The sequence below is a fragment of the Filicampus tigris genome, chromosome 19 (assembly GCF_054856515.1).
Source record: "Filicampus tigris isolate MCC_2025a chromosome 19, RoL_Ftig_1.0, whole genome shotgun sequence".
NCBI classification, from domain to species: Eukaryota; Metazoa; Chordata; class Actinopteri; order Syngnathiformes; family Syngnathidae; genus Filicampus; species Filicampus tigris.
The window spans coordinates 9,185,591-9,210,147 of NC_141235.1; the positions used below are offsets into that span (position 1 = coordinate 9,185,591).

General features: G+C 43.1%; 4 protein-coding genes across 7 annotated transcripts in view; all 4 read right to left on the reverse strand.

Annotated features, from left to right (window-relative positions):
- Positions 1–13,614, reverse strand: part of ntn2 (netrin 2) — a 41,401-nt gene extending 27,787 nt beyond the window's left edge. For 2 of the 4 annotated variants that reach the window (XM_086017073.1, XM_086017076.1), the window contains exons 1-2: positions 12,848–12,943; positions 392–1,655 (exon numbers count right to left, since the gene is read on the reverse strand). In XM_086017073.1, the coding sequence (XP_085873199.1) occupies positions 392–1,445 (1,054 nt within the window). In that variant the 5' untranslated portion in view covers positions 1,446–1,655; positions 12,848–12,943. Of the gene's footprint in view, positions 1–391; positions 1,656–11,294; positions 11,492–12,847; positions 12,944–13,558 lie in introns of those variants that run through there. The other 2 variants (XM_086017074.1, XM_086017075.1) reach the window with 2 other exon arrangements.
- Positions 13,615–14,904: 1,290 nt separating this feature from the next.
- Positions 14,905–16,567, reverse strand: LOC147129349 (uncharacterized). The gene is made up of 3 exons (XM_086017494.1): positions 16,430–16,567; positions 16,250–16,296; positions 14,905–16,157 (listed from the first exon to the last, which is right to left on the reverse strand). Exons 2-3 carry the CDS (start codon positions 16,278–16,280, stop codon positions 15,052–15,054), a joined length of 1,137 nt encoding a protein of 378 aa, XP_085873620.1. The 5' UTR covers positions 16,281–16,296; positions 16,430–16,567; the 3' UTR covers positions 14,905–15,051.
- A 3,662-nt stretch (positions 16,568–20,229) lies between these two features.
- On the reverse strand, positions 20,230–21,353 carry LOC147129350 (uncharacterized). The gene is made up of 3 exons (XM_086017517.1): positions 21,310–21,353; positions 20,974–21,018; positions 20,230–20,876 (listed from the first exon to the last, which is right to left on the reverse strand). The coding sequence occupies exons 2-3, from the start codon at positions 21,011–21,013 to the stop codon at positions 20,230–20,232; spliced, it is 687 nt and encodes a 228-aa protein (XP_085873643.1). The 5' UTR covers positions 21,014–21,018; positions 21,310–21,353.
- A 911-nt stretch (positions 21,354–22,264) lies between these two features.
- On the reverse strand, positions 22,265–24,271 carry LOC147129351 (uncharacterized). Its single transcript, XM_086015648.1, has 3 exons — positions 24,156–24,271; positions 23,670–23,714; positions 22,265–23,559 (listed from the first exon to the last, which is right to left on the reverse strand). The coding sequence occupies exons 2-3, from the start codon at positions 23,707–23,709 to the stop codon at positions 22,265–22,267; spliced, it is 1,335 nt and encodes a 444-aa protein (XP_085871774.1). The 5' UTR covers positions 23,710–23,714; positions 24,156–24,271.
- Between the last annotated feature and the right edge of the window lie 286 nt (positions 24,272–24,557).

Here is a 24,557-nt window from a genome sequence, read left to right on the forward strand (position 1 = left end):
CTACAATGCCGATTCATTTCTGCCTGTGTTTATACTGCTTTGTCAGCTAATTGTTTTATTCATTGCATGTTGATGGCTCCAAGACTTTTGAAAAAGAGTTTGGGAAGATAAGTTAACCACATTCATTTGACTTTGTGGAGTATATTAGTGGCTGTCATAGATGAACAAAGATACATTAGATGTAGTAAAAATATTTTTAAACCACTTAGGTGAAATTGGATAATTTCACCACTGTGGTTGGGAATCACTGGACGAGGGGATACTCTTTATTCACTTTAGACGGGTCTGTGTCTAAGTGTTCACTTATGGAGCGATCATATTGCTGACTTGTTTTTAGTTCATTTAAACCCACTCAAACCTCAAGAGAAAAAAAAAAAAAAAAGGTACTCACGCAGACATTCGTTGGCCTCGCGGGCACTGGCCCTCTGCCACGGCCGATCGTAGTGAAAGGGCTTGCAGCGGTCGCATTCGGGTCCTTCCGTATTGTGCTTGCAGTCGCACACCAGCTTGCCCTCCTTGTCTTTCAGGCAGCGTGATCCGTGGCCGTTGCACTTGCACCTTCCGCCCACCTGGAAGTCGCCCACTGCGTAGAAGTACGTCGGCAGCGTGGAGGTGACCGCCACGGGGTCTTCGTCCCTGCCTCCTCCGCCGTTGCTCCCGGCAGGCAGTCCCAGCTCCCGCGACTGCTGGGGCCGACTGAAGACCACGCGGATGTCAGTGACGGTCACCCAGTCCTGAAGGACCGGGCTGTTGTCAAAGTCTTTGCCAGACGGTCGTCCATCCAAGGTGCTGAACGCGATGAGTCCTCCAGAGAGTGGGTAGAGGTCAGTGTGGCCGTCAGTACACAGAGCCTCCTGTTCGTTCTGCTTCGTAATGGTGGCTTTGTTGGGCCGATTGTACACGCGCCGACACTGCGACGAGTAGAACTGGTAGGGCATCCATGTTTTGCCGTAGTCCATGCTCTTGTAGATGGCTAGCGACTCCGGTCTGGGTGAGCAGAACTGCAAGCTCACATAGGTGATCTCAAACTTTTTCCCTAGGGAAAGTGTCAGAGTCACATTGTGCGGCGAGGTGTTGAGGTTCTCCGACTGCCAGCAAGTCAGGTTGTGAGCCGAGTTGAGATCGGTGAGGTAGGAAGCCGGGCGGGAGCGACGGGGGTCGGCGGCGTCGCAGATCTGGCACGTTCGCACCGACGGCCGGTCGTCGCCGCGCTCCACCACGCTGCACGAGCGGGACGGCGGGCGCCCGCACACGCTGGATACCGTCACCTCTTTGCCAAAGGCGGCGTTGATAAACTCAGGGATGCAGCGGCGGGCCGCACCCCCGTCGTCGTAGCAAGGGTCCGCCGGGGTCTGCTGCCCCGCGAAGGGGTTGTTGGCACTGTGTGAGGACGCTGAGCATGCCAGGAGGCACAAGCACAGCAGGTAGGTCCAGGGTTCCCTCATTCTGCTCCGAGGGCCTGGCTACCTCCGAATGTCCGCTTCTTCGGATGTAAATACGCGCGATTCTGCCAGAGATGTCGTGCGAGTAAATGTGAGAGCGAGAGTGCGTGCAGACGTGTCCAACTTCTCACTAAATTCCCTCTAGCCGCGCTTAATTGCAGCCCAGAGGAAGGAGACTGTCAGTGCTCGGTGACCCTTCACGTAAGGCCCTTCCTGCAGGAGACAGATACAAACACAGAGGTCAGTGTCAAACTCATATTGTTACCACAAAAGGACATAACTAAAAGGGCACTCAGTCAAGCGCAGACCTCTGCCAAGGCTGAACAATCACAAACACGTCTGTCTGACTCATTTGACCGCAAATTCTGACATGTTGGGCCATGTAGTTCCACCCTCTTCCTGTAGCTAGTGGCAATTTGCAATACAAAGCGCAGCACACTAACATTTTTTCACCTGAACTCCATTAGCACCACACTTGGCCCTAAGGTAACTAGACTAGCAGCCCACCCATTTTCCATACCACCTATTCTCAGTGGGGTCACTGGGACGCTAGAGCCTATCGCAGCTGACTTTGGGCGAGAGGCCGGGTACACCCTGGAGTGGTTGCCACTCAATCACGGGACACCTAGAGACATACGAGTCATCCAGTAGGCCACCGTACTGCCTGACAAACAGTGAAATGGGAAAATCAATTCAATCACAAATACGTCCGTCTGATTTATTGGATGAAAAAGTCGGACATTTAGGGCCACGCAGTTCCACCCCAGCCCCGTAGATTGTGGTAGCACTGTACACCTTACTCCATCAGGACCCAGTTGGCTACTAGAAAATTGAAAACAAACAGTGAAATGGAAAACAAATTCCCGATACCATCTTACGATGACTATGGATAGTATGACAAACAAAGGTTTGTTTGCTATAGTGTGAAAGTAATTATTTGTCTTTTCTAAAGACAGATTCTTTTCAAATTCAAAATCAATTGTAAATTCAATCTTTAGGCTACTTCGTCCTTGAATTCCTCCCAAAATGGCTCGACTGGCCACTCACTCTGTTCTTCTGCTGGTGTCAAAACCAGCATAGCTTTGTAGTCATGCTTCGGTAGCATGGCAGCCCATAATCCCTGGTAATGGTGTGGTGCAATGGACCCTAGATGTGGCCTCTGTGTTTAAAAAGTGAAACAGCCAAGTTTGCCAAAGAGCAACTATTTTTAAGGTGAGTATTTGAAGGTGCTCTCTGTTAACCGAGCAGCATTTGATTCATTCAATGATGAGTCAATTCACCACAAGTGAGAACTGTTTTGGATTTGCGTTCCACCCTCATTGATTGCTACCTGGGTGACATCATTTCTACACCCACAGCTAGACAAGGGGCCTCTTGGTCCCAAAGAAAGCTTGAAGGGGGTTCAGGGTGAGAAAGCTATTGGGGTGGGGTGAAAGACAGAGAAGGAGATGAATAAGGCCTGGGGCTTTTCCTTCCCTAATCCGCCTTTTCCTTCCCTGGGTGTCAAATCTAGAGGTGCCTCATTTGAAAACTGACAGCTGAAGGGGTTGGAGAAGGGAGCCGCATCCCTCTTTGTGTGGTATTTATTAAATTACAATGAATCACAGCCGCCACCTCCTGCCTGCATTCTCTTCCCTCATACAACAGCATGCCTCTTCATCTTGGGAAAGGACAAAAGGTGGCCTCTGTATCCACTTCAGTCAAGCGCGGAAAGCAGACAGATGGAGTTAAGGGCAGTCGTGAAGACAAAAGTTTTGTTCTTCTTAGGCGTGAAGTGTCCAGGGATTGCAACCCTTAAAAAACAAAACAGAAAACGAGTGGACTGGCAAATGGGAGCACTCCAACTATTTGGCCTCTTCTCAAGCGGAGACTGGGTGTTAAAAGAAAACAAGAGAGGGGGGAAATATCCAGTGTAGGAAGAAAATGAAAAGATACTCTTGTTTATCGGTACATAGAAAATGTTCATCATGATCTTTCTTAACTCTTGGGATGGTGCACCTCCACATTTTACATTTAGATTAACGATCCGTGTAAAAATGCCTGCTTGAATAAATCCAAATAATATCCATTTTGACCTTTTCAAAGAAGGATTCCATTTAAGTCCTTGTGAAGTGAAAATAAATGTCTTCATATTTCTTATGCCTATACATGAGTTCATCTGCTTAAATCCTCAGGTGGCTGGAATATCTCTCACTGGAGTTTTGCAGGACTTTTCCATGCCGCAACAACGAGGCGCTCTAAAGCAACCGTGCCAGCCTGAAACCCCTGTCCACAAATCAGACTCTCTCTCCCCTCACTCCTCACACCTTCTTCTCCGTGATGTGCGTGCACTCACGGCTGACAACGAGGCGCTCTATTGCAGCCATGCCAGTGGTCTATCCAAAGGGAAAATGCATTTGCAGTTGTGCCAGATAACCTCTAAGGCTCTAGGGGAGACTAAAATCAGGAAACCTGAAATGGTGAAAAATAATTTAATGCTATAGCTCCACAACTCAGTACTACATAGTTCAAAATCTTTGCACATTTTCCACAAACTATCTTCAAACATATACAATGCATTAAAAATCACTGCATCCACCTTACAGTCTTGACGTTTATCACTTTTATTGAAGTACCCCGCCGCTGAAATGGAGAGCCATTTCTAACCTTTTCCTAAATGAGTAAACCAAAATCAACAGCATTATTTTGGAAAGGTAGAAATTTGGATACAGTTGCGTCGGATTAGTGAGTTCGTATCCCCTTTCGTGCAATGCTTTTGAATCGCCATTTCAACAGCAAAAAAAAAAAAAAAAAAAAAAATGAAAGGCATGCAAACATGACTCAAAAAGCAACATCCACTGCTGTTGCAACCGCCGCATTAAAAATGATTAGACGGAACGGGACATTGATCAATGGCGTGTGTCCGAGTACGAGGAAGTTGAAGCGGTGCGAGTTCATCAGCCGCAGGCACTCCATCAAAAAGGCTTGGCTACCGCGGGGAGGACACAGAGGGACGACTGATGGAATTAGCCACTCATTAGCATGCGGGCCCGGCTTCCTATAGCCGCGAGTTCATCCAAGAAAAGACACCGAGGCGGAGGCTCCAGAGAGGAAAAAGGTGATTGAAAGTTTGCGGGGATGGAATGAAGACACAGAAGGTAGAAGGAAGACCCAAAAGTTGCTAAAACTATCCAGATTTAACAACTCCAGGAGAGAAGACGACATGAGCTAAGGAAAGGAAGACGTTAAAAGTAAGAAGATCATCACACAAGGAGTCGGTAAGTTGACACTGAGGGAGAGCGAGGACAGAGATTAATGAAGGCAATAGGAGGGAGAGAGAGAGGAGGAAGGTGACTAGGGTATAAAAATATGAGATGGATGGAGCGAGACACTGAGGGGAGACAGATTAAGGTGGATGGTGCGTGTCAGTGCCTGGAATGACTAAATATGGCGTGGCCCGGGAGACGAGAGGGTGCTTCAACGGAGTGGGAACAGTGACAAAGCACACCCTCTGGAGGGGACGCTATCTTTTTTTTTTTTTTTTTTTTCCTCCTCATCGAAACCTTATGGCTTATCCCATATCATAATAAGAAACAAGTTCCATGTGATTTTTCAGATCATTAATTCTTGTTGGCCCCGGTGGGCTCGCTGGCTGACATTTGTAATACTTACAAGGTGTCACAGCATGGGGGAAAAAAATAATGGTGTGCTTATACATTGTTTTTAATTAAATGCAGAAACTGTTGCGGGCGCAAGAAAAGCCTTAAGGTTGGAATATTTGAGAAAACATTTTCATATACAGTTCTTTAGTGCTAACATAAAAAAAACATACGTGCAGTATTTTTGGACGGGGGTATTAGAACCATCCAGGATTTCAATCCGATTCCTTATTGATTCTCTTATCAATTCGACAAATTGCCACAAAGAGCACTTACACGCCATTTGGGCAACTGGAACACAGTTGATGGTTCCAATCATCCAGTGCCAACCAATTAGCAAAGGTAGATGATGAAGGGCCAAAGGGAAAGGAAATGAGATGAAAAGAGGCGGGGGTGAGGCAGAAGGGGAGCAGGAAGGACAAGAATGGGAGGACGACAGGGTGGTCTTGTGGTTTCAGCCGATACATTCCGCGATTCGTTTTTTCAGCTTCCCCCTGTCACCGGGAGATCATCCCATGTTGAGTTGTCTCTCTTTCAAGCGTGGGCGCCTCAGTCAGAGTTCACAGATTAGGAAAACAGAAGTCGCTGAGAGGCTTTATTTGGCTTGGGTGTATAGCGCAGGGCTCCGGGTTGCTCGGGGTGGGGGGGTTGAGGATCGGAGCGGGACAGCTGAGCCGCTTTGTATCCCAAGTGGGAGCCTTTCACGCTGGTCGGGTAGCCCCTCTCTAAGACCCGCAGCAAAGAGGGGTCCTCGATCGGATGACAGTGAGCGGAGGCCCAATGTGGTGCCCTGCTGTCCCTCCAGCCTGCTGTACGGTAATCCCTGGTGGGGTTATTAGCAACTACTGAGGATTTTTTTTTCTTCAATAAGGCTGACACTGAGTCACCTTTTTTTGTTATTGGAAATGCTGAAAGACGCACTGTATGGGCACTAGTGTTTTTTTAATGAGTCAATTTTTTTCTTGGCGTTGAGTGAGCTTCAGACAAGCCACCACTCGAGTAACGCTGGGGGGAAAAATAGGAGCAATTAAGGTACTGTAATGCCCTCGCATGTGGGCAAGGAGAGCCACAGTCACCGATGCACTTTGAGCCATTTATTAAATTGGAAAAAAAAACAAAAAAAACATCAAACACAGCTGCTGTAGGACAACTCACACCCGGAAGCTAACCCGACTCAGGCACTTGATGGCATTTACTAGGCCACACCCCTTAGAGGTACACATCCAACACACAAATACTGCAGTATGTACAGTAATTAAATGTTAAAAAACATTAGATACTATTTCTATTTTAATTTCTTTTAATTATTTAGTTATTTTTATATGCAACACCCCTCTGCTGTTTGAGGTGGATAGCAACCAAGCCCTGCTGTGATTTGCGAATTATTAACACATCTTCAAAACTTTTAAAATTCTTTAAATTGTATAATAAACTATGCCAAAACACTATAATTTCACACTCATTTCACGACATGACTCTAAACAAACAGATAATTTGATTTAACCATTTATAGGGCAAGTGACTATTTTTGGTCATTTCCGCACCCTTTGCAAATGGTCACCCTCTTGTACCTCAGTGAGGCCAAGAACCATGTGATCTGAATTATCAATTGAATAATTATTAATTTTTAGATTCATTCTAACTCTGCTTATGGCCCCAATAATACTCCAAAGTTGTTTTTTTAATTTCATAGTATTTCAATGAGTGCCCTATAAAGGGTAAAAAAAAACAACAAAAAAAAAACACTGAACGTGCTAACATGTGGCAAAGACTCACCACTGACAGCCCAGACTAAACTTTGCTACTCAATAATCTCTTAGGTGAAATGTATCACCATGGCATACTTCCTTGCCACCAATTACTACTTTCCTATTAGCCAGCGCTTTGAGATGGTCTTGTATCACGGTAAAACCAAGAGTGGTTAACGAGCAAACATGGGGAATTTGTGAACAGCCAACCATAAATAAACGAGGGTTCACTGTAATAAAAACGAAATAAAAATCCAAAGAAAAAACAAAACACAAAGGATCTTTAGGCAGCTTTCATGAGGTACTCTTGGATCCCGTGAAAAATACTGTGACTTATTTTTAGGAACATTTTAGTTAAATCCTGAAATGTGTATTTTGCGTCTTTGTTCAACAGCGGCGGTCTGGGATGAATCCATTTACGTATGTAACACACAAATGCACACACACACACACGGTTGGTCAAATAAAACTGTCCATATGAGTCAACATGACTGACAGGCCTCAGGTATCAGAGGTCAGTAGCCTGCGTGATGACTGCCATCTCCACAGTGGTGACGACAGTCCCCATGTTTGCGTAAGCGTGTCTGTGTGGGTGGGTGAGTGAGAGGGGAGCCGAATGGGGGGAGCTGAGGGGTGTGGGGGGGGTCTAGGAGGGTGATATAGTTGCAGGGCGGGTGGGGTCAACTTTCCCAGCTGAGGGCGTCATTAGCAGAGGGATCAGCGACAAATTTTTAAACCCTGCTCATGTCTACTCGAGTTAGGAGGGGGCGGGGAAGGGTGTCTGGAGGTTTCAACCGGGACATTTCTTTTCATTCTTCTGATAACCTAAAATATGACTGAAAGTAGTCACAAAAAAAAAAAAAAAGTACAACTAATTCAAGTGTAGATGACTGCATGACTTGACTTAAATTTACCCGGGACTCGAATTGTTTAATTTTTCCGATAGTAACCCTGAATTCTTCTTTCGCACACGTGACTTGATCCCATCTCTGCTCATCTCTATCTCTTCATCTGAAAAATTGAGACACTGAACCCGAACGCCCCACTAAACAATGTATCAGGTTCTGGCCTAGACTCCGAGCAAGGTCCTCAAGATCAACACAAACCCATCCAGCACCATAAGGAGCGAAGGTTCGAGGTGCATGACGAGGTCAAGGTAGTTCTCACAACCTCTGAACAAAAGCAGACAAAATTGCTGATAGGCCATGCTGAAGTGTATTTTTCTGTGTCTCGGGTCTACTGTGAGGTCAGTGTTTTGGTGAGAAAATGGGAGGGTAATAGCGGAGGAGGAGGGGAAAAAAAAAAAACACGGGAAAGGGTAAAAGTTTGAGGTATGAAGCGAGACTGAAGTGTTGAACAGGGTTAAATGGCCAGAATTATATGAAGCAGTACACGGAAATATTGTTAAACCCATTTTCAAAACGTTCCAAACAAGACAACATGAATTTGCCAATATATAATAATCCCACATAAAAGTATCACTTCTCATACATCCCAGTTTGAGAGCCCCTGCTTCACGCAAAAAAAAAAAAAAAAAAAAAAAAAGCCTCGCCTCCGTATTGACCCATAGAAAAGCACAATATTCCATTCAAGATGTGTGCATTCAAATGAGAAAAGGTAGCACACATTCTGCAGACCACACACACACACCTGGAGGAAACGTGTGGCCGACACATGCATGCAGGCCAAGCGGGACGCCGGGAGCAGGCAGGACCAAGCATGCCGATATTTGCCCCTGGACCGTCTTCCCGCTGCCAGACACATCTTGAGTGTCACGCCGACGGACGACAGGTATTTGAACACAAACGGGCGAGGAGCACGCACACACAATTTGTCAAACAAGGGAAAAAAAAAAAAAAAGAAAAAAAAAACGCAACACGACCACTCAGGTGAGATCACACTTTCGCCTGGAACTTCCAAGAGAATGAGTGAGTGGGTGTAATGTGGATGGTTCACACTCCACTTCCACTCCACACATGAAATATCACTTGGCCATGAATGGGTGTTTTTCTTCCCACATTCCAGGAACAATTACATACACAAAAAGCCTCTTCACAAATCTGCTGAAATCTGTGCTTGTGAGCAGCTCTCCTTTGCCGAGATTATTTTTTTCCCACCTCACAGATGTGGCATATCAACAATCTGATCAGACAGCATGATTTTTACACAGGTGTGCCTTTGGATGCCCGCGATCATAATAAGAGCCATTGCAACCGACATTATTTATATTTATGTTCAGTGCAAATGAAAAACCATAAGACTGAGGAAGGATTGTTCAGCCTTGGTAAAGTTCTGCGCTGCAATAAGTGTCAGGCTAGTTTTCATGATGAATTGCTCTTATGGTTTCAAATATATGAATTATAATAGGACATAACTGACTATGACATCATAGTGGTCAGGCCTCAGCCATTAATGATGTCATTTTCAGTCGACAGCAGAGAGCGGTATCATGTCAAAATGGCCGCCCTGTGAGATGGGTAAAAACAGGTTGTTTTTTCGGCTCAATTCATATTCCACAAACGCAATATTAATTAGACTGCCATGTTTAGACTAGTGGGGGGGGGGGGGGGGGCGCATTGAACATATTATTGAGAACATTTTGACTGAACCCACAGAAATAACCCAACTGTTCAAAATTAAATGCCTCTGTTATTGTTTTCTCCATTCCAGTGCAACCACCCTCCTTTGGCGGTTTATAAATACCCCCAACCCACACGCACACACACACACATACACGACACAGTGAGCAAAATCTGCAGAGTGTTGCCTTGGATTATCTTGCACACATCATGTGGCTGCAGCTGCTCTTGGCTCTACCTTCTCCTCCTCTTCATCATCATGGAGTCCCAGCGCAATACAATTAAATAATAATTCATTGCCAAACACTCCCACACAAAGAAGTGATGCTTTGTGTTCAAACACTGCCCACATCCTCAACCGATTAAGATTCCGACACTCCTTCCGTGGACTGATTCCAGTGGCTAGCGGTGAGAAGTAGGTCAAGTGGCTGACACTGTTTCAAGGGGCAATCGGGGCATACTTTAAGGCCATTGAAGCAGTTAAGATAAGAACACTGGACGGGACTGTCGCTTTCAGCTCCGGACTTGTTTGAGAGCGGGCTGTGTGAGCTTGGAGGGGGCGGGGCTTATCGTCTGAGGGGGTTTGATGTTACACTCAAGAGTTAGTCGGTTAAGGCAGCATTGAAAACACTAAACAGTCGGAAACAGGGGTAGAATAAATGTCGATTGAATTCAGATTAAATGGACCCGCAGGACGAATCATTGGACTTTTTCCAGCTACCGAATTTGTGTCGCTAAATTCAAGTGTCTGTTTTGTCTACTTTTACATCGGTTTAGTTTCTATATAATAATGACATAATATATGATGATTCTTAATCTAATTCAATCACTTATCGCTGCGAAGTGTGTTACAAGTGCCAGTGGTGGTACACGGGCACCCTCTAGTGGTGCGCGAAAGAATCACTGCACAAATACGGTTCAGTTGTATTTCACTTTTGCATTCAATAGAACTGAATGAGATCTTGAACAAGTATTTGTTTTGAAACATTGATTCAGGTATATTATTTATTCAACTTCTTTTCTGTGATACATTTGAACTGAATCGTCATTTCAGTACAGCTTTTTTAATTTTCTTGAATTCAAACACAAACTACATAACGTTACAGTAGCGTACAAAAATAATGAATATACTTCTGGACCACAACCTTTTTTTTTTTTTGATGGACACTAGGGCCTACTATACGTTAGTATTTCAATGTTTGACCAAGGGGGGGAACAAACAAAAAATATATTTGACGGAATCACTACTACAACCGATTTTAAGTGACATTAACGTAATTGAATAAAATCCACTTAATTTAAAAGTTACATTCAGCAAAATCATTAACCTTACTTAATAGTTTAAGTTGTAACAAACATGACCTTTAATTTCAGATCATCCTCCATCATAGTTGCAACGACTTCAGATGTTGTCTTCAACTTTTCACCTTTCATGACTTATTTTTAATTGAAGTAATGCTTTTAGCATTTTCAGTTCAACTGAACTCAACTTGAGCCAGGTTTAGAATTTTGCCCCAAATCAACGTTGCAAAGTCATTCTTGCTTTTCAAGTGGAGAGAGCTTGCGCTGGGAAAATATTGGAAGTGACACACGCATGTTGAAGGAAGAAGGCAGCCGAGAGGCGCACTGCTTGCTTTGGCATGTACCCTTGGCTCACAATCGCCCCTAAAGCTTCCACCTCCTCTAGCACAGTGCTTGCACACTTCTTTCTGCCGCAACGAGTGAGAGTGACACCTGTCTGTGAATACGCTCTCACTATACACAAGGTCAGCCGATAATAAGGTAATGATAGCCCATTGGCTTCATTTAAAACTAATGGCAGGTTCGCGTAACCTGTCATTGCCCGCTGAAAGCAAAGGCGCTCGTTGAAATAATCATTAAACTCACCTTATTCATCCACGCAAAATAGGTTATAGGGATGTCCTACAAAGGAAAAAAAAAAACAGTCCTTCAATCGCCCTCACACGCGACTTTCTTGTTTTCTTCCATGCCACAAAGTCCCAAGTGAAAATGTGGACCACCTCTCTCTCGCGCGCGCCTCGACCCAACTGAGAAGCGAGCAGTCGTCCATATGTTGTAAAGCGAGACCGGCTGAGGCTACTCCCCATTCAAATCAAACACACATTTTCCCCCAAGTGTGTGTTCGGGAGAGGAGGGGGCGACGTGCGTGTGTGCGCGCAAAGAGGAGGGGAACGACATATTCCAATTACGCTCTAAATGCGTTTTGTCCGTGTTCGACTTGATTGCGCACTAATTAAAGTGTTGCCGAGAAGCCACAAGCCAACCACAAAAAACACCACACACACATATACAGCCAATACCAAAACGGACGTTTGCATCCAATGTCCTGTTGCCCACCTCAAACGCCACACAACTACTCTCACTTTTTACTAGACGTACCTCCGCAGCTTTTACGCACTCGTCATTACCGTTGCTGCCATATGGAGGTCGTAAGGAAAACTTTACATTGAACCTGTTGACGGGGGTGGGGTGTTTATGTTACGCATGCATCCAATTGTAGTTGCTATCACAATTCAATTGCACGATCTGTTTTCATTCATTCATAAACATTTTAAATCGAAATTAAATCACAGTAGAAATGAGTTCCAATTTGTAGCCTTTGTGCATTTAAGTGCATCTTGATATTTAACAAATGCCCACTTAAATGTGATATTGTGACGTATATTATTCACAAAATATTATGTTCATCTTCTGGCATCACCGTGCATGCATTTTTAGGCAACTTTTGCGATTCACAGTGTCATGCGTCGTTCAAAAAGTGTATATAATTGTACAGGAAAATCTGTGGGTACCGAGCAAGGGTCAACTGCAGTTTTAGTTGTATCAATCACCATTAACCACTATGAATATTTATTTATTGATATATTTATTACCAAGTATATGAACGGAGGCCTCAATTTAATTACAATTGTATATTTAGCTTCTCATTGGGGTGATTAAACATACGAGTTTGGTACTTTTGCATTTTACGTTCTTCTATCTTCTATATAAAAGTATATATATGACATATGAATATTAAATAAATTCATAAATCCGTGGCTCAGGGCAGCAGTCTAATTGGATTGTGCGCATGCGCATAAAACACCCCCCACGCACACAACTGTGGAGCCAATCAGCTGCCAATTAATAACTAAACGAAGAAGACGCCCATCTAAATTAGATACGACAATCAAATCCCCCCCGATTAATTTGATTCGAAGCAGGCCTAAAACATCTATATAGAACATAAGAGTAACCCCTTAGCTCGTAGTTCTGGCGAGAACAAGAAAAAAAAAAGAGAAAGGGGACACGCTCTATTGAGGAGGAAAAAACAGCACTGAAAGACGCAAAAGGAAACGGCGGTTTCTTTATACCATTCAACTCTTCAAATAGGCGTGAGAAAGGTCAAAGTGACTGTCACAAGAAGAAGAACCACTCACGTGCATGGGATTGCAGCTTCTCAGCCCTTGTGAGATGTTGCACTTGGAGACTCAAGATGGGGACCCCCTGCAGTGGACACCGCCACAGACAATCAGTGCCAGCTTGTGTGATTTTTTTTATTTTTTTTATTTTTTTTTAAATCTTCATTTTTGGCACCCCCTGTTGCCAGAGGCGGGTAGTAATGAGCTACTTATAATCTGTGACGGTTATGTTTTGGATACATTTGACTTTTGAGTAGTTTTTTTTAACGCTACATTTCACGTTTACTTGATCATTTCTGTTTATAAGATACATTCCCCTTATTTTATTATCATTTTTAATCTGGTTATTTAATATTGCTTGCTTACTTGTCCCATGGCTGTTTTCACCGATGTAGTAGTAAATAGGAGTGACGTTTGACTCAATTTAGCCAATCAGAGCCAGGCAGTCACATGATCAATTTGTAAAGATGCAAATTAGCATAACTGAAGTTGAACAAATGTCAGCATTGTTGATACATGTAGGTGAATCCATCCATGGTGCAATATAATGAAATCATCCATCCATCCATGATTCAACCGCTTATCCTCATATATTATGTAATTAATATTCTGCTTGGTGAGTCTGATATGCTGTTTATGTGTAAAAAAACAAAAACAAAAAAACCCCGTTATTTTAATTGAGTAGTGCCCATTTCTGAGCTAAAAAAAAACCAAAACAAAGACGCTTACCTTTTCAGGAGCTGCTTTTCAACGGGGAATGGACGCTCTCTGGTGGCCACACGTCATAACGCCCACCTCCAAAACTGACGTCATCAGTGTTAAAACACAGGTGATCTACCAAATACATTCCCCAAATTACATTTTTGGTCGCTATTTGCCTAAATGACAGTCGACCGCCTTAACATTCAAATTAGTGGACAAATGAACCTGTGATGTTGAGAATGCAAGGCTTCCTATTACTTGCATTGAAAACATACTGATCTTTTACATTCAGGAACCTACATTTTTTTTAAACTGCCTCCATTAAAAATATATCATTTATACCCAATAATTTGGCAAGTTTTTATGTCCTGAACATGACTGATTACCGTTATGTTAAAATCGCTGCTGGATCATTTTTGGGGATGTCTGTTAACATTAGATAAAAGTCCATGCTGGTGAGAATCTTGGTGTCTACATGTGTGATCAAGAAATAGGGGGAAAAATGTTTGCTATTGTATGTCTAGGCATGGAGCAGAGTGTACAGGTATGGTATTTGGACCCTTCATTTGTGTGGAATTCAGCAAGTATCATTATCCCAAAGTGTTGCCAGCTGCATGCGCTTGGGAGTTCTTATTTGAACTCGATGTGTGTTCCGAAAATAGAGAAGCAGCAACCTGGAAAATGATAATAAAAGTTTGCTTTGACATTCTGGATATTTATGAGCAGCGCCATCTTGCAGATTAGTTAAGTAATTAGTCAAAGATGGAGACGTGCTCTGTAAAGTTCCAAATGCCTAAAAACAAATAAAAACCCACAAATTCAATACAACATGGAAACCCGATTGGAATAAGCAACCAAAAATATGTATCAATTAGCAATGGGAAATGTGATGAACCACTACTATATATTATATATTCGACCTAATTTGCCTATTTAGGTAAAGTTGAACTCAGTAATGTCATTGCTCTCATAATGAGAAATTTTAATTATTTTATAACTAAAAAACATCTTGAAAACAATATTGTTGCTTTTATTGCATCTATTTTGGAAAGTTTCATCGCTAATGATAATAATGTAAAAATGCCCTTCATTTTCATTTTTGTCAATTATTATCATGCATAAGCTTTCTAGGTTAATTTTAAATATATCTATTTCGGTATTGCTAGTTAGTCAGTACAGAAGGTAGGTTAAACAGAAATTTGAAAAGTGTAAATCACTTTATTACACAATACTTAAAAAAAACATGCACTCCACAAATAAAAAAAAACGAATATTAAAACGAAAATGAAGCATTTTACAAACAAATTCAAGCTGAAATTAAACAAAAGCCCAAAATAAAAATGAACTATAATGAAAAATCCCAAACTGTTTTTCAGAAATTTGATACCAACTGTTATCGTCCGCGTCATGTTCTCTCGATTACTTTAGGAACGGTGCAGGATTTGCTTTGCATTTCTTTTAGTTTGTTTTTTAAAATAGCGTCTAAAATGTTAATTTCTTCCTTCTTAATCCTAGTAATCTCATGACCGTTTTGTAGCTCCACCCGAAAGAGAGTCTTCAGCGCTGCTGTCAGACGCCTTCCCATCACATTCAGAACGCCGACAGAAACGTTTGTTACTCCTTGTTTCTCGGTTGAGGCCGGCCTCATCTCTTGACCTCTTCCTGGACGGTCCGGGCAAAGGGTCTGCCTCCGCCTCCAGTTCACTCAAACAAGAGACAAGCTCGCTTTCCTCCGAAGCCTCTTCTTCCTCAACCAAATCGCCGCTTCTGATGCCGCGATCCAGTTCATTGTTCAAGTTGACCTGTAGTGCTGACTTCTTCTCTCTCTTCCCATCTTGTGCGTTCTCCCTTGTCCTTTTCTCACATCCAGTAGGCAGGGGGTCGTCTTCATCAACATCAATGCCAGCGCTCTCCGAAAAGTTATAATCAAACTCGTGCCACCATCGAAATGCTTCTTCATCAATTTCCTCGACTTTTGACCTGAGATTTGGTATGGTTGGTAACGGCAAAGGCAACTCGTCCACTTGCTCCGAAGCCTGGTTGACACTAACTTGCAATTCATTGCCATTTGCTACATCCTCCACATCATGATTGTCACTTTCTTCATTATTTACATCATTGGTATTGTTGTCGTTATCGTCAACATTTTCTTGGGCGATATCATAGTCGCGAATCGCCAAGTCTTCCTCGCGTATTCCATGGAATTCAAAGGCAATTTCTTCAAATATATTACCGCATGAAAATGGCCATACCTGCCAAATGAAGCGGATCCACGCGTACTGGTCACGCGTGTTAACAAAATGGTAAAGTTCGTCATTATCGTCCAGTATCAGATCGCTGTCACTGTCTTCATTTTGGCCATCACCGTCACCATCTCCAATATCGTGATCGCTGTCGCTGTCCTCAGCCACGGCGTTGTCATTCCCTTCGACGTTGTCTTCGGCATTGGCCTCATCATCGATGTCTTCGAGATTGACTTCGTCGTCGTTGTTGTCACTGTCATTTGCAGGTTGCCTTGGCGCTGCCTCGATTATGAAGGAAATTTCGTCACTATGCAAGGAAATGCAAAATCGGCGAAATCTTAAATTCGGTTCCCCTCTTCCTAAATCCAGCGGGATACGGTAGCCTGCAACAAGTTCAACATGCGTTAATGCCGTTACAACTATGCAGCTCAAACTGAATCCGTTTTACCTAAATGGCAAAACAAATCTCAAGTACCAGAGCACCGTCCATCTCCCCGTCCTTCCATTTCATCCAAAGGAATTCTGCAAGAAAAAAGAAAACACAGTTTTTAGGACAGGGTAAAGAAAATCTAGTAAAATTTATAATAAATAAATAAAAGTAAAATTTTAACAATGAAAAAGGTCTAGATAATCTTTTGTGTAGCGGCTGACGTACCTTAACTTCAGTGACCTGGTCTGTAAAATACCAGTTTACTAAGTAGTCTGAAGTTGCTGGCAAAGACTTCCTTTGCAGGCTTTTGTTGTTTTCATGCTGCTCGAAATGTACCTTTAGTTGTTTTCATGCTGATCGAAATGTATCTGTGCTATCGGTGCGAAACGAGTAGTCCATTTCCAATACCATGGTTGATTCTGTGTCACAGCAACATGAAGTAACATGTTGTCAAAATGCTTTGCACAAAGCACCTGATGTCATCACGCAAGATTACATCATTGTGATGATTTGGTGGGTGATGTCACTTGGAAATGTTGACCCTTCAGATCTTCTATGAAAAATAACGAATCAAGCAGCGATTAGGTTGAAGCATATTTAAAAACGGCCTCGGTTGGTATTCTGCTTTTGACTCGAGCAGGATGTGTATTGTGTTCACAAATGACAAAACACAGACTCATACCTTATCAGATCTATTTCAGATCACAATAACAGGCTGACAAAAAAATTGTCCCATTTTGATCAAGATAGCAGTCAAAGCGACCGACATCGAAAACAATATTGCATTACAAGTTAGGCTGCAAAGACTAAAACTTACTGCGTCAAAGATTGTTTTTTTTCAAATATCAATATTATCTAACGTTTTTCAGTAGTTAGATTAACTCCATTTATCATATCTACTTTGGCATGCTCACTTTTACGGTCACCTTCAATTTTTAGATTAAAAGAAAAATATTGAATCCAAAAATCATTGCTTGTCACTAGAATTTGCATTCTCACTCAAGGTCTCATGAGATTGCGTTGCGGGTGGCGGGTCGTCTTGTACATCTTGATCAGATGCTTGGCAAGATGTTTCCTCCTGGAACCTGACTGTTTTCCGTTTTCTGTGGGGAACATGGCTGCTTAAACTTAGTTGGGCCAGGTTGTCCCGTAGGCTTAATTTCAGAGGTTCAGCTTCAGCAGTGTCCGAGTCGGTGCTGTCAGAACTATCGTGGTGACATCCATGCCCCACCAGGAAACCTTTGACACATCTTCTTTCGAGTCGCAACAACCTCTCCTTGGGTGACGCTGCCTTAGAGTCATCCTGTGCCTCTTGGTCACTGAAACCAACAGCAAATTCCTGAGGACCATTTTTGATGCAGTGAGAAGAATTAGAATTACATTTGCGTCTTACGGAAAAGTCAGCCTGCCACCTAAGTCTTTTCTTCCCCTTAGTATCATGGGAATCCACATTTTTGTTCAATCCACTCCTCTCTTCTTCAACTTCATCCTCATCAGAATTGCGGTCATTCCCTAACCGGACACGTTTGCTGGTTCTTGTTCCAGTTTGTTCTTCGTCGTCATTGCCACACCTCTTCCTTGATGCTTCAGGCAGACACACTTCCTCTGTGTCTTCAAAGTCCGTGCTGCTGTCCGAATTGTTGGCACAAAATTCATGCCACCACCTCAAACGCTTTGTGTTTACCGTCTCAAAGTGGTGCCTGGCCTCATTTCTTGATATCCGGCTTGATGGTCCAGGCTGCGGCTCTTCATCAGAAGAAACTAATTCGTTCTCACCTGTACAACTAGTTCTGATACCGTGAGAAAGCTCACGGTCACATTCAGGTACTTCAGAAAAGTCATTGGCGAGTTCTAATGTGTCTTCCGAATCCAAGTCATCTTGTGAACCTGGGTTAGATCCACCGGCCAGAGAGTTTTCTTCCGGATCGTCTTGGTCGGAGCTTTTCTCAGAGATGTTGTCGTATCCACGACACCGCTGGCAATGCTCGCTGCTTGCTTTTTCAATCTGGCACCTTGCTTTACCTTTGGAACTCTTCCTGAACGGAACTAGCACCGGCTCGTGCTCCGTCCCTTCTTCGATAAAGTCCTTTAACCTCTCCTCACAATCAGATACCTCTCTAGCGGGGTCACTGCTGATGATGCTTTCGTCAAGGTTATTGGCACATTTAGCAATTGTGGGCAATTCTCCCGTGGCTTTTGATTCCATTTCACCGTTTTCATCTCGCGATTCCAAGCTTTGGTTAGATCCGCCAAGTAGAGGATTGACTTCGTAAAAATCAAAGTCCGGGCTACTGTCGGAACTTTTCTGATGAAATTCATGCCACCACGGGAAATGCCTGTTGCGCCTCGTTCCGTCTTCATCTTCGTCATCATCTTCAGACCTCTGCCGAGATGGTCCCGGCCGAGGTTCTCTGTTGACTTCATCCACATCCGTGTTGCTATCCGATGTATTATCTAAAGTAGATGATCTCCTTATATGCTCACTGCTTTGAATTTCATCATAATCATCATTTGTAGAATGGTCCCTCGATTGCTCGGATGACTGCTCTACTGCTTCCAGATGCTGATTGACTTCCTGAACCTCGGCTCCATGAACAGCGTCATGTGGTTGATTGTTATTGTCTTGCATATTCACATTATTGATATGAATTGGGTTATTATTCTGATTGTTGTCATCCAGATCCCATTGCTCGGGCTCATTCACAAAGATGATCTCTTGATTAACAATAAAGTCAAGGATGGCAATGAACTCCATGTTTGGTTCGTCATTTGGTGGGCGGAGTCCTCTTGGTAATGGCAAACGGATACCTGAACCATCAATGAAAAATGCACTATTACCATTACAGTTCCTACAAAAATCAGTTTGATGTCAGAAGTCGGGGAACTTACTATTTGGACCATTGTGCCATCCATCCCCTTGTCCATCCATTTTGCCTAAAAGACATCCATAAAGCAGTTATGACAATTTCACATGAGTTCAAATTTGTCACCTTTGTAAATATAAGCCAAAACTTCACCTGAGTAGATCATGTAAAAAATGTATACTGAATTTGTTTGGTATTTTATCATAAGATAGAACACTGGTTAAGGCTTACCTGTGTTCAGGGAATTGGTGTAAAAAATAGCAGTTTAGTTTCTGCAGTATTTGAGTCCTGATCATGCTGACCTGAACCAAACAAGTTGCTATATCAAAGTAAACACTGTCGTCACAGGTAATCTGGATAGCGTATCATTGTTGTCCATGTAAAGACATGCACTTCAAACGTTAAGACGGCAGATAAAATTTGCTCTCCCAATAGTGCCCAGAGAAACAACAGTTGTGGCTTTGTGTCATGGCGACATGTCTACAAATTGAATAGGACGTGCTTTGACCAAAGCATTTGATGACATGGAACGTGATTACATCATTGTGATGATACATATATTGGGTATGATGTCACTTTCAATGCAGTGTAGCAGCGTGCCACGCTTTGCAAGTCAAAATATCCAAAGAGGCTCAGATGCACTTTCAGTCAGTGAAGAACCCGAGCACAACTCAACTGTCAAATTACCATGTCTATGAGCTCCGTGTAGCATTTTTTTTTTTTTTAATGTCTACACGCAACTCAAAAATATTTCCGCCTTTCTCACTTGCACACACTCACGGTTGACAACGAGGCACTCTAAAAGCCAGTCTCTGAAGGGAAATTGCGTTTTTGGGGTGGTGGCATTGCTAGCTGGCTAACTGTACTACCCAAGTTCTTATATACTGGGGGAGCAAATGTTTAACATTATAATTCAGAAATGAATCATATTCAGGGTCTTAAAATATCTGGAATAAACTGAGTGATTTTGAATATCCCACCCGACAATATCCCAGCGTTTCAGTTTCTGTTCAGCTAGGCCCAAGAAAACGGATCACAATCAGCCAATAACGGGCATTTTATTATTTGGATGGTGAAAAAACATGCACTGGACATAGGTTTAATTTAAATATTTGGCTGTGCTGTACTTCACGATAAGCGTCCGCCAATTTACGATGAATTTCATCCCGTTGTCTCACAGTTCATCACGCTGCTATTTCCTTCCTCGTGGCTTTCTTTCAATCTTTCTGTGGACGCTGTGGTCAGTGGGTCGTCCTCCAAGTCTTGCTCCCAGAAACCGTCTCCCTCCTTGGAAGCTCTCCCGCCCTCGGCCAAGACGATGATGCCCGAGCCGTGTGCCAAATGGCCGCTTAAGCTCATCAGGTACACGTTGGCCTGCGTTTGCAGCATCAGAGGCGCTTCGACATCGGCGACGTCCTGCTCCGCACTGCCGTCAGAACTGTTGCCGTCAAACTCGTCCCACCACCGGAAGCTGCCGTTGTCTTCATCTTCATCGCGATCGTCATCATCGCATTTGCAGATATTCCTCGGTGATCCGAGCAGAGGGTCTTCTTCCTCCGCACTTCGAATGACTCCAATCTCGACCTCGGCCCCGACGGCTGCTTCCAACTGATTGTCATTGTCAATAATAATGTCAATGTTTTCTTCATTCTCGCTGACGTTCATTTCAATGTCATCATCTGGCCACGGCTCTCCCTCGTTCACAAAGATGATCTCCTGATTCACGATAAAATCGAGTACGACAATGTACTCCATGTTAGGGTCATCGTTGGGTGGTCGATTTCCTATAAGTAGCGGAATATGGTAACCTGAAATTCATCGAGACATGGATACTTTTGTTAATATAGAAAAGAAAATGTGTTTGACCCAAAATAGCTGATGGGAAATCAAATGTGAAGAACTTACTACTCGGGCCATTGTGCCATCCGTCCCCTTGTCCTTCCATTTTATCTAAAAGGAATCCAAAATCAGTAATAGTCAAGGATTACGTACAAACTATACATTGTTATGTATATTAAAATTGAAAAAAAAATTCCAATATTTTTACAATAAAAATGTACGGTAGGTGAAAGGCAAAAAGGACAAAAAATATTTGATTGTAATTAAAAAAAAAAAAAAAATCTGTTTACGGGTCAAAATGACACTGACTTAAGCCCCACCCCCATGACATCAATAAATGGAATAGCTATCATTATAAATTGGTTTATTTCCCAATTATTTTGCTATTCATTGGATACATACCTTAACTCCAGGGACCTGCTCTGAAAAACTGAACTTCATGTGCAAGACAAACATTCAGGTCAGTAATTTAGAGAGCAAGTTTTGTGATTGTAAACCCCCCCCAAAAAAACCAAAAAAAAAAACGCTTCACACATTAGTAAAAAAAAAAATAACAAAAGATGGAGCTCAGTGCATTTAGTAAAACAATGGAGACTTTAATGCTCTGTGTCATCGTCACATCTTTGTTACCCTTATTCAAAATGCTTTGAACAAAGCAACTTATGTCATCAACACATGACCACATGTGAACCTGCATGATGTCGCGATTGAGTGTGACTGCTGAACTGTTCTAAAATCTGACCATAAAAGAGAATAGTACTTTTTTGCTTTGACTGGATTGTAAAACCCCAACGTTATATTGGGATTCCTTTCACTGTATTTTTTTTTTTTTTTTCACATTTTACAAGTACAATTAGCAGTACATGAATTCACAAAAAGAAATGATGAAAAAAAATTCTCAGGCACTTTCCTAACATTAGGAAAATGGAAAATCTGGATTTAGATATAAATCATAATCTTCCACCAGTGCACGATATTTCATCACAAGTCCCTCGGCAGTGGTAATCAAGAATAAGCACATGTTCACGACATGTATATTCAATTACCTAATCGGTTTGTAGAGTTTTAATTGGCTGGAATAAAATTCTAAACTCCAGTTTGTGTCATTGTTGTAATGCTGCCCGGAGTTGTGTCAATAGCGTGTATGTAGCTCAACTTCCCACAGTTGACGTCACGCTGCTCCTCTTAAGCCAGCAAACGTGTCGGGACTGGCTCACCGGTGCCTCTGCTGGTTGCCATAAAGCAGCGCACTTCATTTTTGCCTCAACTGTTCCGAGGCGCCATCAAATCAACGATTCCAAACAATCGACTGCATTTTCCATGATCGGTTCATGGATTATCATCCCTACCGTGTGAATTATTTCTCACTGTCCCTCGTTTCTTCCTCTTGATTGTCTCTCACCCTGTTCGAGGGCGACTCAGGCCGAGGCTCTTGTTGGGCGTCATCTAAATCACTGTCAGATGTGTCACCGTGTCGAAAACGTTTCTGGTTTCTTCCCGTTTCCGAGAGCTGCCCCCCCTCCCCTCGCGGCCTCTTCCTCGACAATTCAGGCGGGAGGTCCTCGTCTGCGTCCTGGTCACTTGAACGAAAGGCAAGGTCCTCGTCTTCCGCATTCGATGTGAAGTTTTTCTTCCGCGTTTTCTTCCCCCTTTTGTCGTCTTGCGAATCCGCATCGTCGCTCGACCGTTGCTTGGAGCAACATTGGTGGTAGTCCTCCTCTTCGTGAAAGTTGTCCGAACAACTGTCCGAATTGGACTCATCCCACCACTGGAATTGTCTGCCCCTGCTCGTTTCGTCTTCCTCCTGGACAGTCCTCTCCCTTGACGGTCCAGGCAAAGGATCGTCCAAGACCTGGTAGACTCCAGGGCTGACATTTCTTCTCTCTTCATTGACAATACTGCCAATGATACTACAGTTTTCGATATTTTCATTGTCATTGTCAATGTCTTCAAACCCTTCATCGTTATTACAGTCATTGTCTTCGAAACCTTCGTTATGATTCTCGTCCTCATCGTCGATATTATTGATGTTTTCGAAACCGTCATCTTCATCGATGTTCTGGTCGTCCTCGATATTGTCCTCGTTCGCCTCGCCGTTCTGTTCTTCGTTGTTGTCCAGCTCGTCAAAGTCGTCGTTGTTCACCAAACGCAGCTCGAGGAAAATGTCGTCAAACACGTCGCCGTGTTGCAGCGGCCTTACCCGGATCCGGAAGAGGAGCACCGCATTCTCGTTGTTCAAGTGCATGTCCATGTTATTGTCCGCGTGGTATTCGGGATGCACGCCGTGGTCGTGGTCTTCCATTTCGCCGTCGTTGTCTTCCACGTCGGCGTCGCCGTCGCTGTCTTCGGTATCGTCCTCTTCCTCGTCTTCGATATTCTCATTATCGTTGTCCTCGATATTTTCCTCCTGGTCGATGTCCTCGATGTTGTCATCCTCGTCGATATTGTCCTCGTTTTCGTCCTCGTTATCCTCGATGTTCTCGTCCTCGTCGTTGTCTTCCGTGTTGCCGTCGTGGTCGTTCATGTCGTTATCGGGCGGCCTTATCATGGCGTGTATGGAAAAGATGATCTCCTGATTTAAAATGAAAACCCTCAGCCCGAGGGTTTCCATGTTCCGTGCTCCATTTCCTATCGGCAGCGGAATACGGTAGCCTGCAACATAGTTGACATGCGTAGATGATACTATCATCAGCATAGAATCATACACAAATCAGTTTTACCCAAACAGAGGGATTTGATGAAATCAATTGTCAAGTACTTACAATTTGGACCGTTGTGCCGTCCGTCCCCTTGTCCTTCCATTTCGTCTAAAATAACAAAGATGTCAGTAAAAAAACTATATTGCAATGTACTTTCTTGAGCATGTTTCTAAGGATATAATTTGCCATCACTGGTTTAGTGGCTATAAAAACAACTCCAACTTAAACTGACATTCCATTCAGTTTGAAAGGTTTTGCACATTTATAGTGTTTCTTAAATCAAGACATTTATTTTTCTTCTCAGTTACATATTGCTGTGTCATTTTTTTTTTACTGTGTATATGTATTTAATAGCTGTTGACTTTTCATAGGAACAATTTACAAATGATTTCTAAAGAGAGAAATGGAATGTTGAATTTTGGCCCTGCCTCCCAAAGGCATGACATCCCAGGCTATGACATCACTGTGCAATACGTCATTCGGAATGTTTGCAACAAGACAATTAAATGGCTCTAGATGCCTTTTTCTGGCATATTTTGATCCGTTTACCTTAACTTTGGGGAAGCGGCGTGAAGAACTGCAGTTTAATAAGCTGTTTGTAGTCGGTGATAACATAGAGGCAACTTCTGCGGTATTTTAGTCCTTGTCATGCTGATTTGGACTGCATCAATTGCACGTTGTGGAATTAAAGTAAAACCCTACGCTGTCGGTTCCCGTAAAGATGTGAACTTTTAGCATCATTCGTGGCAGGTGGTCGGGGGCGGGGAAGCCCAGCAGTATGTGGTAATAGCACCGGCGGCTTTATTGCTCTGTGACATCACCGCATCTTGCCGTCAAATTGCTTTGAACAAAACACTTCATGACATTTACATAATTATATGCATGAGTGTGATGTCACGTTGAAAGTTGGACCTGATGCACTGCAGAAACAAGAGCATCTCAACGAGGCTG

Bases quoted from the DNA above. Each gene is read 5' to 3' on its own strand.
- LOC147129351 (XM_086015648.1), bottom strand. From the start codon at position 23,709: ATGGAAGGACAAGGGGACGGACGGCACAACGGTCCAAATT. The intron at 23,560-23,669 runs GTAAGTACTTGA...ACTATGTTGCAG, and splicing joins ACGGCACAACGGTCCAAATT to GCTACCGTATTCCGCTGCCG.
- LOC147129350 (XM_086017517.1), bottom strand. From the start codon at position 21,013: ATGGAAGGACAAGGGGACGGATGGCACAATGGCCCGAGTA. The intron at 20,877-20,973 runs GTAAGTTCTTCA...GATGAATTTCAG, and splicing joins ATGGCACAATGGCCCGAGTA to GTTACCATATTCCGCTACTT.
- LOC147129349 (XM_086017494.1), bottom strand. From the start codon at position 16,280: ATGGAAGGACGGGGAGATGGACGGTGCTCTG. The intron at 16,158-16,249 runs GTACTTGAGATT...AACTTGTTGCAG, and splicing joins GGGAGATGGACGGTGCTCTG to GCTACCGTATCCCGCTGGAT.